This window comes from Rattus rattus, chromosome 4 (genome assembly GCF_011064425.1).
Source record: "Rattus rattus isolate New Zealand chromosome 4, Rrattus_CSIRO_v1, whole genome shotgun sequence".
Lineage (NCBI taxonomy): Eukaryota > Metazoa > Chordata > Mammalia > Rodentia > Muridae > Rattus > Rattus rattus.
Genome location: NC_046157.1, coordinates 57,469,051 through 57,488,443, shown reverse-complemented (window position 1 = coordinate 57,488,443; position 19,393 = coordinate 57,469,051). Strand labels below are relative to the sequence as shown.

At 42.7% G+C, this 19,393-nt stretch overlaps 1 protein-coding gene across 1 annotated transcript in view; it reads left to right on the top strand.

Moving 5' to 3' along the window:
• The first annotated feature begins 918 nt into the window (after nucleotides 1-918).
• Jam2 (junctional adhesion molecule 2) overlaps nucleotides 919-19,393 on the top strand; it is a 52,417-nt gene continuing 33,942 nt past the window's right edge. The window contains exon 1 of the mRNA XM_032900503.1: nucleotides 919-1,334. Within this exon, the coding sequence (XP_032756394.1) occupies nucleotides 1,268-1,334 (67 nt within the window). The 5' untranslated portion in view covers nucleotides 919-1,267. The remainder of the gene's footprint in view (nucleotides 1,335-19,393) is intronic.

Genomic DNA, 19,393 nt, shown 5'->3' with positions numbered 1-19,393 from the left:
AGTGGTCCACCAGTAAATCAGCCATCCTCTACTCATAATTATTCATTCTTTAGCCTTATTTAAAGCGATATATAAATAAATATATACATATATATATTTAATGTTTTCACCTGAAAACGACCTTTACACCAACGAGTCATTTTTCTTGAATGCCGCAGACATCAGTTCTGGAGAGGAAATGTGAAAATCGCCTTTGCAAGTGTGTGCTTCCGAAGTGCGGGTCAATTTTAAAGCACGCACCGGAGCATTCATAATGGATTTCCCTTTTAAAAGCACAGGAGACCAAAAATAAACCTGACAAAAGGGCAGCTGTAGAGTTTTAACATGTGGAAAACTCCACAGGCGGCAGTTACATAACGGGAAAGAAACAAGATAAATATTTCACACCGTTAGATGAACTTCCAGATGACGACGAAGAAGCCAAGAACGCGGAACACACCTTAACTCTCTAAGTGGGGGCGGGGAGGGCCAACTTGAACGAAGAAGAGGCTAAGCCTGACCTGGGACCTGACTTGCAGCACGAGTGATGGCTGTGCCCCCCACCCCACCCCGGCTTCTGGAGTCAGAGGCTGAGCTCACGCCCCTATACTTTAAGAGCGCTTTCCCAGCGGTTTTGTCCGCTAGGTAGAATATTTACAAAAAAATCTCCCAGGTTAGGCAAAACACTGAAAAGGAAGTTTTTTGCGCCGAAAGAAGGAAAGAGAAGTGGAGAAGTGGAGAGACCGACCGAGCCAACACACACACACACACACACACACACACACACACACACACACACACACACACACACACACACACACACACACACACCCTGCCCATCCCACCTGGCTGCGCTTCTCCTGCCCCTGGTTCCTCGCCCTGGGGACAGCTGGCAGCCCAGCGCGGGACTAGACACAAAGCGGATCAGCCTGGGGGCGGGGGCCGACCTGCAGGGCTCTCCCTCCAGAAGCTAGTCCTCCGCCGCCCCTCGCTTAGGACCCTGCGGACACCGCGTCCCGCGTCCACGCCCTCCCCTCAACCCTCTTCCACCCTTTAAAAGAAGGAACGTCCCAAACCCAGGTCCCAGGGCCAGAAGACCTGCCCCACGACAGCCGGTGGAGACACCCCTGACCGGAGAGACTGACATCGCGACAGGACCCGCCCCTCTGCTTCCACCTCTCAGGGACCTCCTCTGCTCCGCCGCCCCGCGAAGTGCTGGGGGACCCAGCCGCCTGTCGCGCTCCTGCGGGGGGACCCTCGGCTAGGCAGCCAGCTGGCGCCCGCGTAGATGGCGAGGAGCCCCCAAGGCCTTCTGCTGCTGCTGCTGCTGCACTACTTGATGGTCGCCCTGGACTGTAAGTCTCTGGGGTAACTCCACCCCGCGACCCACCCTCCTGTCTCGCTATATCAGCCTCCGGGACCCTTGCCTGCAGGCATGGCGCTCAGGGCTGGGGGTCTGTCTCCGGGCACCAGGTTTAGCAGTCTGGGCGCACGAAGGGTAATCTGGATGAGGGCAGGCTCTGGGCGGGGAGACTGAAGTCCTGAGTGTCTTGTAAATAGTGTTGGATTTGTGCAGTTACAGTTGAAGAAAATAGACGATTCTCGTCTCCTTGCAAAGTCGGAGGAAGTTTTCAAAGACGCGGGGACGTGATCAGAATGCAAAACTCTCTTAAGTATTCAAGACGCGAGGAGCCCCGAGAAAGATGGCATCCGGGGTTGGCGAAGGCCACTCTTAAGTAGCAGCGGCTGAGGGATCAGTGGCACAGTCCCAGCTGCCCTGGCAAGGTGCTGGAGAAGTTCGCCGAGCCACTGGAGCTTTTCGCCTTGACGCTTTTCGCAAAACCTAGCTCGAGAAGTCTTGTCTGTCCACTCTAGCCAGCTGCCGTGTCCTCGGGGGATGTCCAGCCAGCAGGACTGTTAGGATTGTTAGAAAGGCGCAGGAGATCAATGAGTAATCTGGCAGCTGGTGTAGCTGGCGAGGCGTCCCAAAGCCAGTTTCTCTGGGTGCTTTTAAAGAGGATTTGCACGGATGCTGGGCTAATGTGATTTGAAATTCGACTTTGTTTTCTTCGCGTTAACTTTTTAGGAAAAGGTAGTAAATTACTATCGATATTTAGGCGACGAAGTCTTTGTTGTTACTGTTGTTTATTGTTGTTGTTGATGATGATGATGATACCACCACCCCACCCATTACCTTTTCTTGTTTTTGCTCTCCTCGGGTTGGGGGTGGGGTGAAGGTGGTAAATGTGTTATTGTTGACGTTCAAGTTCTAGTCACAGTGCAAAGTGATGGAAGCTCCCAAAGCGATTTGTCCCTCTGAGCTCAAACAGGGTGCCTGCTGACTCAGGGAGAGGTATATAACAAGCCAGGAAGTTGAAGATTCACAATGAAATCTTTATGCATTCTGAAATCTCAGCTTGTATCAAACGGAACACTCGGGGGTTGAGAGGTAATGCACTCAACATGAAAATCAGCTACGAAGCTGGAATCTGGAGGAAGCTTAACTTAAAAAAAAAAAAAAGTTAAAGTTAAACGTTGTGTGTTCCTCTGAGCTACCAAGTTTCTCTTTAACAGAAGTGTGACCGTGGTGTAGAATTGCTCATTTAAAAGAAAACAGAAAAAAAAATAGTTTTCTCTGCTATTCCCATTCAGTCATCAAAATAGAAACAATGCACGCTATTTGTCAATCCAGCAGTCAATCCAGTCCCAAGCAAAGATTTACTGAACGTGTAGAATGAGTTCTTCGATTTCTAGGTATCTGTGGGCTCTGCTAACTCTGATACCTGTAAGGAATAAGTTGGGAAACAGCGTGGGATCTTTCCCATTCTCTTCTCCAGGTGCCAGAAAGTCTGGCGTTTTGAGAGTGTTTTCTTTCCTTTTAATACATTTAAAACTTTAAAAACAATTCAGATTTAAAGAAAGGGGACATTAGCAAGGGAAGCCCCCCAATGCTCCCTACCCAGTTGTCACCATGACTGTCCATATGGGATGCTCTGCTTAGATCTCCTCATTCTCATGGAATGTCCTTTTCTGTCCTGGGATTCCACATTGGGCTCCATGGTCTTGTTCCTTTATGCTCCTCTTGGCTGTGGCAGTATTTCAGACGTCCCTTTTTTTTTTTTATAACCTTGACAAGTGCTGGTCAATTGTGCTGTTAAATTTCCTTCAACCGGTATATCTCAGATACTTCATTTGTGGTTAGATGACATTACAGGATTTTTGGAGGAAGAACGGAAGAGAGAGGAAAGTCATTTCCATCCTGTCATAATCCAGGGAGCATGACTTAACACTATGATTTTAACCTTCCTTGCCTGGTGGAGGCAGTGTGTGTCAGCTTTCTCCTTGGGTTCCCTACTGTTTTGTCCTCAACTCCATACTATATTTTTTTAAAGGAAAGTCAATATTTGCAATTCACACTAACACACAGAGGCTAGGTTGGTGATACATGACTATAATCTCAGCAGTCAGGCAGGGGGCAGAGAGATCATTCAAGACCATAAACTATTCAAGAACATCCTGGATTACAGTGAGACTATCTCCAAAAATAATCAAGGAATGAGAGTGGGCAGAGGGTCTCAGAGGTAGAAAGTAGGGGCTAGAAATAAGTACTTACATTACATGGACACACATATGTATGAGTATGTGTGTACACACACCAAGGAACACATGTTCTTTGGAGTAAAATTATTTCGGATTTGTATGCATCAGAAAAATGTCTTCTCAAACTTATTTACACACTTTAATCACTTACTTTAATACCAGCCTGAGCTTATTAATAAATATATAGCTGATATGTATTTAGTTGGTAATAGAATACTAGTTTTGTTTATTAAAAAACTAGAGCATCCCTTATGCTGAAATTGCACACTTGTGTCTTTAAATATTCCTCTCGGATACAACTGTACCGCTCCTTTGTCCCAACCACATATACTTATAATATCGTGCTTATCACATCCTTTCTACATCTGTGAGCGTCTAATGTCTTTCACAGTAAGTAGCCTAGGAAATTTTTGTTGTGGTTTTTGTTTTTAAAGAATGAGTTCAACATGAGTTATTGATCTATGCACATTTACTTTTTATTTAGTTGATGTTTTGGTCCCCTACCAGCTACGGCAATAAAGTATCTAGGGTGATCATACTAGAAAGAGCAAAGGTTTGTTTTGCCTCTTACTTTCAGAGATTTCAGTCTGTGTCTGGCCTCCGCTTTTGTGGCTGTGTTGACACAGCACATAGGGAACATGAAGAACAGCGTTCTGGCCCCGACAAGGGACAAAAAGAGTAAGGAATAAGGTTCCCTATTTTCCAAGAGCACACCGTCAATGATAGAACACCCACGTAGCCTCACCTCTTAAAGGTTTTGCCATTTCCCAAGAGTACCACAGGCCAGGGACCAAGCCTTAAGCACACAGGTCTTTGGAGAATACTCATTCATGCTATAAACAGTTATACTATCCTTCCTTCTCCAGTGAGGCAGGACTTTTTTGATCTTTCACTGCCGTTCTTATTTCCATGACTGAACAAAGCACGCGTTCCATAGTAGATATGAATGTATATCTGATGGTCAGATGACTTCTGAGTCCATGCAGCCTGCTATGACAAAATATCATAAATTAATTAGGTAGATTATTTTTTAAAAGATTTTTTCTCTCACAGTTACAGGTGCTAAAAGTATACAGTCAAGACAAATACATGTTCAATGTCTGATGAAGGCCCAGTGTCTGGTTCATATATGGGTCCTCATGGCATCCTCATGTGGTAGAAGGGGCGGGGCAGCTCTCTGGAGATCTGTTATATAAGGGCTCTAATGTCCTTTGCAAGGGCTCCCTTTATGACCTAACCCCTCTCCCTTTATGACCTAACCCCTCTCCCTTTATGACCTAACCCCTTTCCAACAGTCCCATGACCTAATGCCATCTATCACGTTAGTTCCACATATGACTTCAGTAGACACAAACATTCAGACTATAGAATGGGATGGGGATGACATAGGAAAGACAGACATGGTGGACAGAGTGAATTAATGATAATCCTGTAAATCACAAAGCACTAACTTCAGGTTGAGTGGATGGAGTAAAGTGTTAGGCTGTTATTTCTAAAAAAACAGGAGAAATGAGTGTTGGGAATGGGGCTCTCATGAGTATTTCGATCTCTCAGAGAGCACTTCCTGCCACTCAACAGACTAGTTACAGCTGGGTTTTCAGATTTGGATTGGACCCCAGCTACTTGGCCCGAGTCTGTAATCTCTCATAAAGTAATCAGGGTTGTGGTAGGAAAGAAAGGTCTGGATCCTTCATAGCATCATTGGACTCCAGGGGGCCACTGATAGGAAACTTCTGCCTTTTGCAAATGTTGTCCAGGACAGACCTCACAATCAGCTGGCTGAAGCCAATTAGTTGAGCTGGTACAGTCTTAATTATCTAAAGACCATAAAGGTCAAAAGAGAGAGTTTTGTTGGTAGAGCTGACAACCATTTAAAGACTATGTCAGATACAGCATTTCAAAGAGTCTCAACCAAAAGCTCCAACCTTAAACAGAAAAATGAGTTTTCATTGGCCAAGACCTCTCATCCTTTCACCTGTGCGTGAGACGTGGAGCCTGGTAAGGACCAACCTTGGCTTGGAAAAGGGCTCTGAGGAAGCAATGTCTGGGAGCTTCGAAACAAATGACTCAAAGTCAAATTGCAGGTTACAAGCTGACAGCCTATGTTCTGCTTGAGACAGCTTTCCAGATTGCTCTCTCTATGTTCTGCTTTCTCTAGAGATCTCCAGACAGCTCTCTGCTCAAAACAACTTTTCTGCAATTCTAAGAACTCTCTGAGTAGTTCATAACTTGCAGACCAAAAGCCCAGTCTTTTATTTACATATCTATTCAGTCTCTACCCCAGGTTCCCTTTTGAGTATCCCATGAATCAGTATCCCATGACCCCAGGCCCTTGATTCTTTCAAAGAGACCGCAAGCACAGTTCAGACAATAAGGTAGTTGAGTGGGACCCTGCCTCAAAATTATCATTCCTACCCTGCCTGGTCTTGGACCTAAACTCCCTCTGTCCCAGGCTGACCTTGAACTCAGGAATCTGCCTGCCTTTGTAAGCATTAACAAAAACACTTAGCTGGGTGGAATCTTGTCCTGTGATTATCACTCCCTATCTTTTTCCTTAATATCTTTCTGACAAGTTGGCTCACAGTGCAGCTGCCTCTGTGCCTTTAGATAGGTCTGTGAAATTCCTTGTACAATTCATACTGCACCCTTATATTTTGCTTAGTTGAGGCATTATATATTTTTGAACTCATGTTTTCACAGTCCTTTCCCACAGCCTTAACAGCTGTCCTGAAGGTCATAGCATTCTATCATTTTGCTGAGACATAGACACACCCTTAACTCCCAGGCTCACGCTGTCTCTCATTGTCCTGGAGTCCTTAACCTTGGCAGAAAGGAGAGGACATTCTTCAAAGGAGGAGCATGGAAATATGTATATTCTTATACAGATAAGCCTTATACCCACAGCAACCACCAACACTTGTGGAGGCCCACACCCTGCTGGCTCTGTTCCAGGGGCAGGAACCATGTCAAACCATCCCTTTCATGGCCAAGCAGAACTCCCACGGAGCTTGTGGTTGCTGACCACCCACACCTTCCTTTGTTGAATTGTTCCCAAGGGGCTTGTCAGCAGAGGAGTAGGCAAAAGCTGCTGTCTTTTTTTTTTTTTTTTTTTTAAGTCAGCAGGGATCTGCTAAGGTTATCATATCAAAAACATTTGTTTGTTTGTCTGGCTGCCTGGCTGTTTGTATCTTCGCATGGTGTCAGTGGTAGATTGCTGAACCTATTCATCAGGAAGGTGAGGGCAGGACTCGTAGAGGAAGGTGAGAGAAGAGGAATTCGGACTGACTCAGGTGTTTCCTTTGACAAACCTAGGAAAGGAAGTCTTAAAACTGAAAAATGCTTTCTTGGAAGGCCTTACTGTGCTCAAGTGCAGGATTCAGAAAACTAACCCAAATGGTAAGTTATCTGTTGCTGTGAAAATAAAGGCCACAACAATACAACACTAATTCACCAGGTTAACAATCCGGAAGTCTGAAACAGACCTCACTGGGAGAAAACCAATTTATCAATAAGCATTAATCCTTCTGGGAGTCACAGTGGGGAACTTGTTTCTCAGCCTTCTCCATCTTTTAGAAGCCATCCCAGGGCCTACCCATCTATCTTCAAAGCCAGCACCTATGTCAAACAGCTTCGTCTGTGGTTCCCATCCTTTTGTCTGTCTCTCCTGAGTAATTCAGGCCAATGTAGCCATTTCAAAGTCAACTGACTAGCAGCTTCATTTCCATCATAGCCCTAATTCCTTCTTGCAATGTAAAGTAACATTGATAGGTTGGGAGAATAAAACATGGGTGTGTATGTACTGATGAGGTGTGGTGAATGTCATGGTCAAGAACATCTTCTAAGGGAAATCGTAACTTTTAGCTGTAGACTGTCGCTCATAGTAATTTGAAGCTATATTCTTGCTTTGCATTTGACAGTGTGGGACAGTGGTAAAGAAAGTGTACTACGGTCCAGAGTGACGGCACAGTCAAGAAAGGCGTGTGTTGACAAGTCTAATGCAGGTTGATCCCTGGGACCTAGGCTGTAGAGAAAATTAACCTCTAAAGGTTGCTTCTGACCACCACATGCATCCCCATACAATAATAAATAAATGTTAAAGAAACCATAAAATGGGGGGCTGGAGAGATGGCTCAGTGGTTAAGAGCACTGGCTGCTCTTCCAGAGGACCTGAGTTCATTTCACCCCGCAACCACATGGTGGCTCACAACCATCTGTAATGGAATCTGGTGCCCTCTTCTGGTGTGTCTGAAGACAAATACAGTGTACTTATATAAATAAAAATTAATAAGGAAAATGTAAAAAAGAAACCACAAAATGTTCTGTGATGTTGAACTCTGTCCTACTCCCTGACTAGGTGCCCTGGTACCAGTTGTTTAATTTCTCTGTCAGTTTACTCACTAGTGATGGTGATTATCCCCGTAATGATGTTAACCTTATAGCAGTTGACAGAGAATTAAGTTTGTTGACGCAGTTAGGAAATTGGAGCTGCCAGCCAGATCACACATAATCAGTTAAAGTTGCATTTACAAGAGGGCATACTGGGTGGTGTGTGGAGAACACACAGGTAGGGGTGACTATCAAGTTGGCAATTACTTCTATAACTATTTCCTAATGGTTTATTAAAATGCACACACACTTAATCACACAATTTATGTGCCCACAGAGAATTGTTTTATTTTTGAAAAGTATTTAAATCTAATGAGGGACTTGACAAATTACACTTAGATCTTTACGGTCTTCCCTCTCATCTCTCTCCCTTTCCCTCCCCTTCCCTCTTCCTCTACCTGGCCCCCATCCATCGCCTTCTGTAGGCATTAAACCCAGCCCCTGGCACGTGCTAAGCACTAAGTCTACCAGTGATCAATTTCTTGAGCCACTAAGGGATTTTTTAAAGTAATGTCTGCCATAGGTGTGTCCCACTTCCTGTTCACCTCGGATATGAAGCATTAGCTCTTTGCTTACTTTCTTCAATCTTGTTCCTGGGTCTAGCCTTCTTCAGTATTTATTTAAGTGTTTCTAAAAGTCCCTGAGTTGCCACCCTTAGGAAGGCTATTTTGTTTTAGGTATAGACTTTCTCTCACACACACAAACACGAGAGAGAGAGAGAGAGAGAGAGAGAGAGAGAGAGAGAGAGAGAGAGAGAGAGAGAGAGAGAATATAAATGTCCACCTGTTTAAATAGATATTTAAATGGATAAACAAATGTCTGTTCTGCTCAGTGGACAAGACCACCAAACTGCAGCCTTTGGATGGGCCAGTGAGTGGGTAGGGAGTGTTCTGTGGTTTGCATTGTTCCTTCAGTTTATGGGCACCTAAACAAAGGACCTCACTGGCCCAGGGCTGTGAATGTGAAGTACACAAGAGTACATGTTTAGCTGTTTTCTGTCTTGACTCCAAAGTCTTGAGCAAAAATTCTTGTGACCTTGGCTCTTTATTGGAATCTGTGTCTTTCTGTCTCTCTCTGTCTCTGTGTATGTTTGTGTTTCTTTGTCTGTCTGTCTGTTGTCTGTCTGTCTCTTTGTGTGTATGTGTGTGTCCCTTTCATTATATCTTCATCATCATCATCAACAACATCATCATCATCAACACCCAGTTTTTAACTAGTTGGATAAGATTTTATGTTTTGTTTAGGTTAAAAACACTGGCCTTTTCCAGAGGGACAGTTTATCTGTCTTTTTTTTTTTTTTTTGACAATTTATCTTTTACATGCTGAACTTGATATGAAATTTTTCAGTGTTCATTATTCTCTAACTTTTCGAGTGCTGGTTTAATGCCAGAAGTTGGAGATTCTACAGGAGACACGGGTACAATGAAAACAGCCTACAAATAACCTTCAGGTCACAAGGTGCACACGAAACAGGAATAGATGTTCTAGTGAGAGTTGGCTCCTTTCCCTAAGATATCTCATTATGTCTGTGCAAATATGCTAGAAACCAAAACAGTTCTGGTGCCAGGCCTTTCAGACAAAGCAGTGTTCAGCCCGTAGAGTGTGAAGAAACCACTCCTCGTCTCCTCCTTGCTTGTAGTGTCCAGTTTGCTTGCCTCGAGTCTGCTACACTGTTTGACCTGTTCTTAGAACTCTTTCCCATCGTGAGGACCCACAAAATATGTACTACATGCAAAACCAAACCAAACCAAAAATAAGACTTACTAATGTGTTTACTTATGTAATACATATGTAAGATAACACATACTCACGGTAAAGCCACATAGCATGCAAAGGCCTTCTTTGCAGCATCTGGTTCCTGCTGTGTGACTTGCAGGTAATTGCTCTTAAGTTCCTGCATACAGTTTCAGGAAATAGAAAACAATTCCAGTGATGTATGAATATATCTATGTCCTTTCTTCACAAATGAGAAAGACAAGCAAGGAGACAAATTGCCATCAGTTCTACGCCAGTCTGGGCCACGTAAGGAACTCCATGCCAGTTGGAGTTGTCTACTGAGACCCCTGTCTCAAAACGGAGTTAAGATCAAAGTTTGCTACTTTGCCTCCTCCAGCAAGAATAAATTATACTGTGTAGTGTCGTAGAATACATGTAGTGCTCTCTCCTTTCTACTAAAGTTTCTTTTTGTTAGCAACCAAGCCCCTGTGCAAAGTTAGGCCTCGCCCTTGGGATGCACGATAATGTCGTAGAGAAGCCTTGAAAGTTTTTATGCCGAAACGCAACAGAAGCAATCCACTGACAAAAGCAAATAACGGCAGAGAGTAATTAACACAATTGAGGGAAGGAGACTTCCAAACCAGCGACCAGAGCTCAGGAGGGAAAAATGCCAACCTGGATCCAATTAGAAAGTCCGGGTAAGAGGGTCTGTGCGTGCCAGACCCAGAGAGAGCCTCAGCTACAGCTAAGACTCACAGGGCGAACGGCTGCTATTTAAAGAGACCAGACAAGAAGGAATGACCGCAAGTAAAAAGAGAACGCGGCAAGCTGCTGGAGAAGTGCTAATTTCGAAAGGGAGGCTGGTGTTTATGTCTTAGAAAACTGCTCTAGAGGTATTTTTAAAAAGGGGATGGGTAGAGGCAGATGTGACTCAATGGAATGAACTGTGACTCAAGTGTCTATTTATTTTCTGGGATAAACCTAAACCTGCAGCCATTTATATCACACAAAATAATAACATACGGGATAAATAAATGTATTTTTGCTGGGAGATCATTTCAGTTGGTTCCAGAACAGGTGAGAGGTGTGTGTGTGTGTGTGTGTGTGTGTGTGTGTGTGTGTGTGTGTGTGTGTTTATGTATGTGTATGTATGTGTGTGTGTAACATCTATTAGTATGTATTTTGTTGTCATGTTTTAATCCTCAGCTAATTAAAATATGCAAACAGGAGTTTGTTTTTTTCCTCTTTTCTTTTTTTTTTTTTTTTTTTGGTGCGGGGGGTCCCACCCGCGTCCCCGCTCTTCCTCGGGTAGTCCTCCACCACCGAGCTAAATCCCCAACCCCAGGAGTTTGTTTTTTACATCATAAAATTATATGACCTTTTCCTGATAAAAATCCTAGGACACTTTATTTACAGTGTGTACACTGTAGCTGTCTCCAGACACACCAGAAGAGGGCATCGGATCCCATTACAGATGGTTGTGAGCCACCATGTGGTTGCTAGGAATTAGACTCAGGACCTCTAGAAGAACAGTCAGTGCTTTTAACCACTGAGCCATCTCTCCAGCCTCCCCTAGGACACTTTTTAATTGCTAAACCTTGATAGCTCATATTGTGTGGGCCAGAAAACAGAGACAGAACAATGCTAATGGTTCTTGGGTTTCTTTTTTTGTCCCTTTTATTATGCCTAGACCTGTAACCAATGGAATGATGCCAACCATATTCAAGATAGGTCTTTCCCTTCAGTAGTCCTCTCTGGAAATGCCCCCACAGACAGACTCTCGCCAGTGCTTTAGGTGTTTCTAATTCATACCCTCTTCTTTTTTAAGTATTAATTTATTTTTATAACCCACTGGGTTCAACTAGTACTGCTCATACAGGAGTATGAGGTTATCCACTGGAGAATAGACCAGGGGCCACACCCCTGAAGAAAACCTCCCACAGCAACTCCACTGGAGCTGTTGAGGAAGGCAGGGGCTCCCCTGAACCCCTCCCAATTGCTGACTAGAACACTGAGCCCTTTGGGATTGCAGGTATCACAGATCCTGTGAGTTCATGACCCGTTTAAAAGGCAAAAGAAACCGACCAGGGAGTTCTGTGGGTTAAGGACCATATCCACCCGTTTATAACCCTCCCCCATGCTTATATTGATTGTTAATCCCAGTGCCACTGCGCTGAGAGAGGCAGGTCTTTGGGACATAATCAGGTTGTAAGGGCACAGCCTTTGGGAATGGGGTCAGCGCCCTCACATTAAAGGCCTGAGAAGAGCAGGAAAGGAGGGGGATAGGAGAAAGCAAAAAGAGGTAGAAAGAAAATGAAGGAAGAAAAGAAAGAGTCTTGGTGGGCCTTGGTCGTGTTCCCTCTTTCTGGTGTGTGACAACAGAGAGGTGCTTTATAAGCCCATCTATAAGGAGCTAACCCTTGTAGACTTCAGAGCAGCCTGTCCCTCTTCCCTGATTCCAGGCTATAAATAATAAAATTCTTCTGTTTATAAATGCCCGGCCTAAAGTTATTTATCATGGCAGCAAGAACAAACTAACATTAGCTTCACCCGGGTGGCCTATATTTTAAGAAAGAAAGAAAGAAAGAGAGAGAGAGAGAGAGAGAGAGAGAGAGAGAGAGAGAGAGAGAGAGAGGAAGAAAGGTAAAGAAAAGAGAATTATCTTTAAGTAATGTTTTTCTAAATGTATTCAATCTATTTCAGAATAACAGAAAATGAAACGCCTTTAAAATCCCCAGAATAATACTATTGCCATCTAGAACATGAAGATCCTGTATGGACAAAGGCTATCAGTCCTCCCTGCACGTCAGCTTGTCGGTGTGGTCCCTTATTTGTACAATAAAAGAGTTTGATTTAATGGCAGTTAGTGACTTCTAAAATTTCACTTAACACTTCTGAGTGGGAAAGTAAACCATAATTAGTCTTTGATAAGTTTATTTCATGTATACGTGATTGCAATTTATTTTTAAATTCTAAACTATCTCCTTCAGAATTGTTACAGATGAGGGAGGTTTTTGGAAGGAAGCAGAAAAAAAAAATGTGAGAGAAGGGTTTCTAACCTTTGGTATGTATGGAGTTGTTCCCATATTATGCTGTGCAGTTTGCATTTGGCACAGTAGGCAACAGGAAGTTTCTGGATGTTTAGAAGACTGAAGCAATTTATAAAGTGCTCTTTATGATATATAATAATTTTTACCTTGTAGAGGAAAAAAATGTTCTGAAACTACATGAAGCATTAAATGATGGATTCTAGGATTAAAGTAGCAACTGTTCAAATTGGTTTAGTGCAAGTTAAAATTGGCCAGGTACTCTGTTCCACTACTGCAGTCCCAGATGCCAGGGGGCTCACAAATCTGCAGCCAGCCTAGGGCTACACAGTAAGATTCCCTTATCAATAACAAACTGACGATGATGGTGGAGGAGATGATAATTCACAAAACTATTGAAAAATAGACATTGGGCTGGAGAGATGGCTCAGAGGTTAAGAGCACTGTCTGCTCTTCCAGAGGTCCTGAGTTCAATTCCCAGCAACCACATCGTGGCTCACAACCATCTATAATCAGGTCTGGTGCCCTCTTCTGGCCTGCAGGCATACTTGTAGGCAGAAAGCTGTATGATGTATACTAAATAAATAAATAAATAAATGTTTAAAAAAAAAGAAAAAGAAAAATAGACATTAAGATTTAGTGATTGGTTAGATTCGGTAGGGAGGCATTAATAAAATAAAAATAGAAGCTCTAGGGCTGTAAATGCATAGAACCAGAGGAAAGATGGTGTGCATTTAATGGATAAGGAATGGTTGTTTTTCTATTTCTCAAAGCAATATTAAAATGAAGTATAAGCCATAAACCTACAATAAATATTTTATGGTAAAAAATATTTAACTAAATGGAGTTTCCAGATATAAGCACATCCAATATTTTGAGAGATTTATTATTCAATTGTGCCATCTAACAGGATCACAGATTGTATTAAAAAGGAAGGAGAAAAAGAGGCCATTAAAATATATATTAAAGAAAATGTTAATTTTTTTTCTTTCAAGAAAACTTTAGAGGAATTTTAATCCAGCAACATGGCTGCTCTGGCAACAGATCACATCCAAAGATATGATCCAGCCACAGTGCAGACACACCCAGGATTATAGAATGACCTGTCTGGAATACAGACATGCCCTAAGTACACACCTTTAACCTCTAACAGTGAAGATTAGATTAGCTTGTAGAAGGATGCAGCCATGTTTGAAAGTGACGTCTAATGGAGTGGCAGACAAAGTGATGAATCTGTGAAAGATTTGACAGAATGAGTCAGAGATAGGACATGCCCAGTTCACAGAAGAACAGCAGAGGAAGAGGGGGTACTAAAGAGCAGCAAGAGAGCGTAAAGGGGTGGGGTGGGGTGGAGCGGGGGCATCTCTGTCGTGTGCTCCACCGGCCAGCACCATGTGGTGCCTACTAATATTTTCTTAAAATTGTATGTATGTATGTATGTATGTATGTATGTATGTATGTATTTATTTATTTATTCTATGTATGTAAGTACACTGTAGCTGTCTTCAGACCTACCAGAATTGGGTATTGGATCCCATTACAGATGGTTGTGAGCCACCATGTGGTTGCTGGGAATTGAACTCAGGACTTCTGGAAGAGCAGTCAGTTTCTTAAGCTGCTGAGCCATCTCTCCAACCCATATTTTCTTAAAATTAAATGCTTTTTGTGGCATTGGATTCCTAGGCGTGTGTGTGTGTGTGTGTGTGTGTGTGTGTGTGTGTGTGCATGTTTTCACATGACTTCCATTCATCATATCTCTCCTTGTTCTGCGTGGGTTCTTGGGACCAAACTAAAACCTGGCAAGTACCCTTAGCCATGCACCATCTCCCTGGCTCCCTACGTTTTCCTAGGTCTATACAAGTGCACATTTTTACAGCCACATGTGCTATCTGAGGGGAGGATGCGAGCTGCATTCTGAAACAAAGGATATCTTTTTTCACTAATTCCCTTGGTCATATTTCACAATGTCTTTTGTATTTTAGCACGTCCCAACTTTAGTTTCTATGGCAACAGGATAAATAAGAAAGCACTTGGAACTATTTTAAAGAGTTGTGTCCAGGATTTCTAACTTGGGTCCAGAAAATTGCAGTTTAATTATTATGACTATCTGTGTAGCATCTTTTAAAGCAGAAAAACTCAGAGTGTGATTTAATACGTATGTATTTTCAAAGATTTCCTTAAAGACTTTAAGATAATTTTAAAAGATAATAGTGTATGCTTGAGAAATTAAATACTGAAATATATAATAATTATCCCGGTTAAATAAATAAAAAATTATTTAGCATTTTCTCAGCTGAAAAATGTGATCCCTTATTGGGCTTAGATTACAAGTCCAGAATGGTCAGATAGAAAATAAGAGGGTCAAAATGCCTCAAACTGTACAAAAAGTGGCAGGGAATCAATCCTGTGTCTTCTACAGTGTGTCTTTTGTAATTGTGAATACAAGTGGAGCCCATAGAACTCAATGAAAAAGATACGTTTTAATCTTTAAAAATCAACTTAAAGGGTTGGGGATTTAGCTCAGTGGTAGAGCACTTGCCTAGCAAGCGCAAGGTCCTGGGTTCGGTCCCCAGCTCCGAAAAAAAGAAAAGAAAAAAAAAATCAACTTAAAGTCATATTACCGTGTAGGTATAAAAAAAGTTCACAAAACAAAACTCTCAAGCTTTTCTAGGTAAAAGTGTGTTCATGAATTAAATCAGGGGCTATCAACAAAAGCCAGAGAGTGTTGTTGTCCAATTGGTATGGTGACACGAATAAGGGAAATCCCACAGGTCCTGTTCTTACATGAAGAGCTACAGGCGGTCGGTCAGTGGCTGCTGAAGAGGAAGAACTAGTCTCCCACAGGAGCCAGCGCCCATGCAGATTGTTCACGCCCATAGGGTCACCCCTGGACACATGGACATGCAGCAATGTTAGACTCAGTACATATGTATATACATATGTGCATATGTGTACGTATGTATGCATGTACATATGTATATACATCTAAGCATGCTAGTTGAAAGAGGATGATGAGTTGTAGGGTAGAGCATAGGGACAGTTGACCGGGGGAGGAAGATAGGAGAGTGTGGATTCAGCGCTCAGGTATGCAGTTTCCAAATAAAACCAATCTAGGGTCTGGAGACGTGGCTCAGCAGTTAGCGCAATTGGCAGAGGGTGGAAGTTCAGTTCCTAGCATCACATGGGCTTCACAACCAACTGTAACTCAAATTCCAGGGGATCCAGTTTCCTCAGACACTCATACACATAAAATGAAAACAAAAAGTCACTAAAAAAATTCAGCAATCTTTAAAAAACAAAATAATTACATTTTATTTTTTGTTTTTTTTTTTTTTTTTTGAGCTGGGGACCGAACCAGGGCCTTGCGCTCGCTGGGCAAGCGCTCTACCGCTGGAGAGCTAAATCCCCCCAACCCCTATAATTACATTTTTAAAAAGGAGAGAGTGTTGTGCTTTCTAAGAAAACTACTTGATTGTCATTGAGATAAGTAGATGCTGTGGGGGTTACCAGGCAGTGGAGGCGATTTTAATTAGCATTTAATGGATCACTCTAGTATCAAAATGAAGAATTCCCCTCGCATGCCCTTCAATCCTCATGATTTTCCAGAATCCAACTGCCAACTCATCTAAGCGAAAAGTGTGTAATTATCTAAGCCTATAATTTGCACTGTTCAACCCCTAAGCAACTTTGTAAGTCTCATCTAACTAAATATACAAATTTCTATTTTAATATCTCTAGTAATGAGGTTCTTAGTTTTATTTGGAAGGGGTTTTGATTCTCTTGATTGAATCTAGATATAACTTTCTAAGATACAATTTTCCAGTATACTCATGAATGAGCATTGTTAATTAAAATATCTATTGTTTTGTTTTCTTTCTGTTTCTACTTAACATTAAGAAATATCACATTTAGTTTTTGAATATATATTATATGCAATGTTATTAATATATTTTGTTTCAAAGGGCATGGCCAGCAATTTTTACAGAGAGCCCCTGGGCTGGGGAGGCTCAGTCGCTGAAGTGCTCGCTCACAGGCGTGAGGACTTGAGTTTGATTCCCAGCGCCCACATAGAAAGTCAGGTGTGGTGAGTCACATTTGCAGTCCTACCCCAGTATGGCAGAGACAGGAAGATCTCTGGGACTCACTGGTTGTTGGCCATTCTAGCTGAATTGATGAGCTCCAGGTTCCAGTGAGGGACCATCTCTCTAAAAACAAGGCTCACAGCACCTGAGGAACAACCTTTAAGGTTAACCTCTGTGCCCCACGCTCATGTGCACACGTGTGCATGTACCTGTACTCCTCTCCCTTGATACAGAACAGGTCTGATAGAGTTAAGAACCAGTGAATTAAAATTAACGTGTGCAAACTGTATAGACATTGCATCCCTGCACTGGAGTTTGAGGTTTGTGGTAGAAGATATTATATATTCTGTAGTTTACAGCATATTATATATACTGTAGTTTACAAAAACAACCTTTCTGTTTCCGGAGCACTGATTTTAGCTGATGTGCAAAACAAACTCAGTGGGGACAGTGCTTTGAAATAATGACCGTGGAACGTGCTGTGCAATCACCGAATAAGCACTTGCTAAAATGTGTCAGTGTAAGGACTCCACCAGTGAAGCCTTTCCTGATATGGCGGTGCCCATCAGAGAGTCACTGTAGCCAGTGTGTTGAGAGGAGAAGAGAGATGCAGAATGCCACGCCCAGGCTCCTACAATAGATTGGCAAGAGCCTTTTGTGCTCAGTCCTTTCTGGGAATAAGAACAGTAAGAAACATTCAAGTTGTAGCTGCACCGTGAAAGTGGAGCAAACAGAGCTTACTCATAGATTGAATTTGTTTTCAATCAGTGGAATGATTAAGGAAAACTTCCCAGATTTTAGCCAGAGCAACTGCAGCAGTTAGAGTGTCACTGCCTAGGGTGGAAAAGACGGAGTAAGCTTCGAAGATAACATTTAGATACCGGGTTTGAATGTCTCTTAAATCTTCAAGTGGCAAGGCTGAATAGACACTCGTGTCTGAGCCCAGAGTTCAGCAAAGATGTCTAGACTGGAGATAAATATTTACGAGTTGTTGGCATTTGTTGGTGCTTAATGTCAGGATCGTCTGGATCACATCGTTGTGAAAAGAAAAAAGTGGATAGAGAAGAAGAGGCAAGCACAAGTTGGATGGGAGAAGTCTGTCCTGGGTGCTCAGTGCAGAAGTGTGTGGAGAAAAGTGTGATGAGCTGGGCTGATTAAGGTAGCATGGAAGTGGTCACCATCCTTGACTCTGTTTCTCAGGTGCTGCATGCGACAGGCTAGAACGCCAGTAGCTGATAAACATGTCAGCAAGAATGCAAGAGAAAGAATGTAAACTAGGCCCTCCCACTCCGAATAGCCACTGAGATGGAGCTGTGCTAACTGTTTTTTAATGGAGAGCGAGAGAGAGCACACGCCTACCAGTTTGTTGTGTTGAGAGTCCACCCTCGTGTGTGATTACTATGGGGTCACTTTGGAACACAGAACTTGCATGATCACACCGTAGAAAAAGCAGCAAACAGTAAGGGAAAGGGAAGACGCTAGAAGTATTTGTAGAGAAGCTGTCATGTTCCAGAACTACACTAAGCAATTACGGACTTCAATTGAACGTTTACGAACCAGTGAAGGAAGGCAGTGTTCCCTTCATTCTATCTGTAAGCAAACCAACACTGCGTCTTACCCAAACTGAACTGACGCAGATCGCACTTGATCTTGTTCCTTCTCAGTTGGTTCTAAGAAGTCGGGAATAAAATATCTGATGTTAGCTCAAAGGGATGTTAACCCACAGGATTCAGAGTTTGGGAAACATAGAAGACTATACTTCCAAAACTAAATAAGTGAGTTTTGTTTAAAGATATTCCACTTTGGGCTGGCAAGATGGCCCAGCAAGTAAAAACCACACCAAATCTAATCAGTGCTTCCATTATGTGCGTGGATGGGGGTGGGGTCATTATAAAATGTAGTCTCACTATTTTGCTCAGGCTGGTCTTATACTTCTTGGATAAAGGAAACCTTCACATACACACATACAGATGCGCGCGCGCACGCACACACACACACACACACACACACACACACACACACACACACACACCAGGGTTCTGTGTAGCCCAGGATGGCCCAGAAGTGGCTATGTAGCTAAGGATGACCCAATGTCTGGTCCCTTTGACTCCATTTCCCCAGTTATTACTACAGGCAAGCATCGTCACGCCCGGGCAACATTTTTTTGTGCATATATTTGAGAAAAAAAAAGAAAAGAAAAATTGAATTGGCAGAAAAATGTAGGCAAAATATATAAGGATTTAGAGATTTTTTTTGTTTGTATATTTTATGTACTTAATTTTCACTGAGACATAAAACATATAAAAATGGTACCCGTCAGAGGAGCAACGAGCAGTGTTTTGTTACGTATTACATAAAGTCTGAACCCGGTTAAGCACATCTGTCACCTCGAACATCATCTCCCTGTCACAGAATTGCTAGGATAAAATTTCTCGGGGTTGGGGATTTAGCTCAGCAGTAGAGCGCTTGCCTAGCGGCGCAAGGCCCTGTCGTTTGGTCCCCAGCTCAAAAAAAAAAAAAGAAAAAAAAATTTCTCCATCATAAAAGAAAATTTTGGGGTTGGGGATTTGGCTCAGTGGTAGA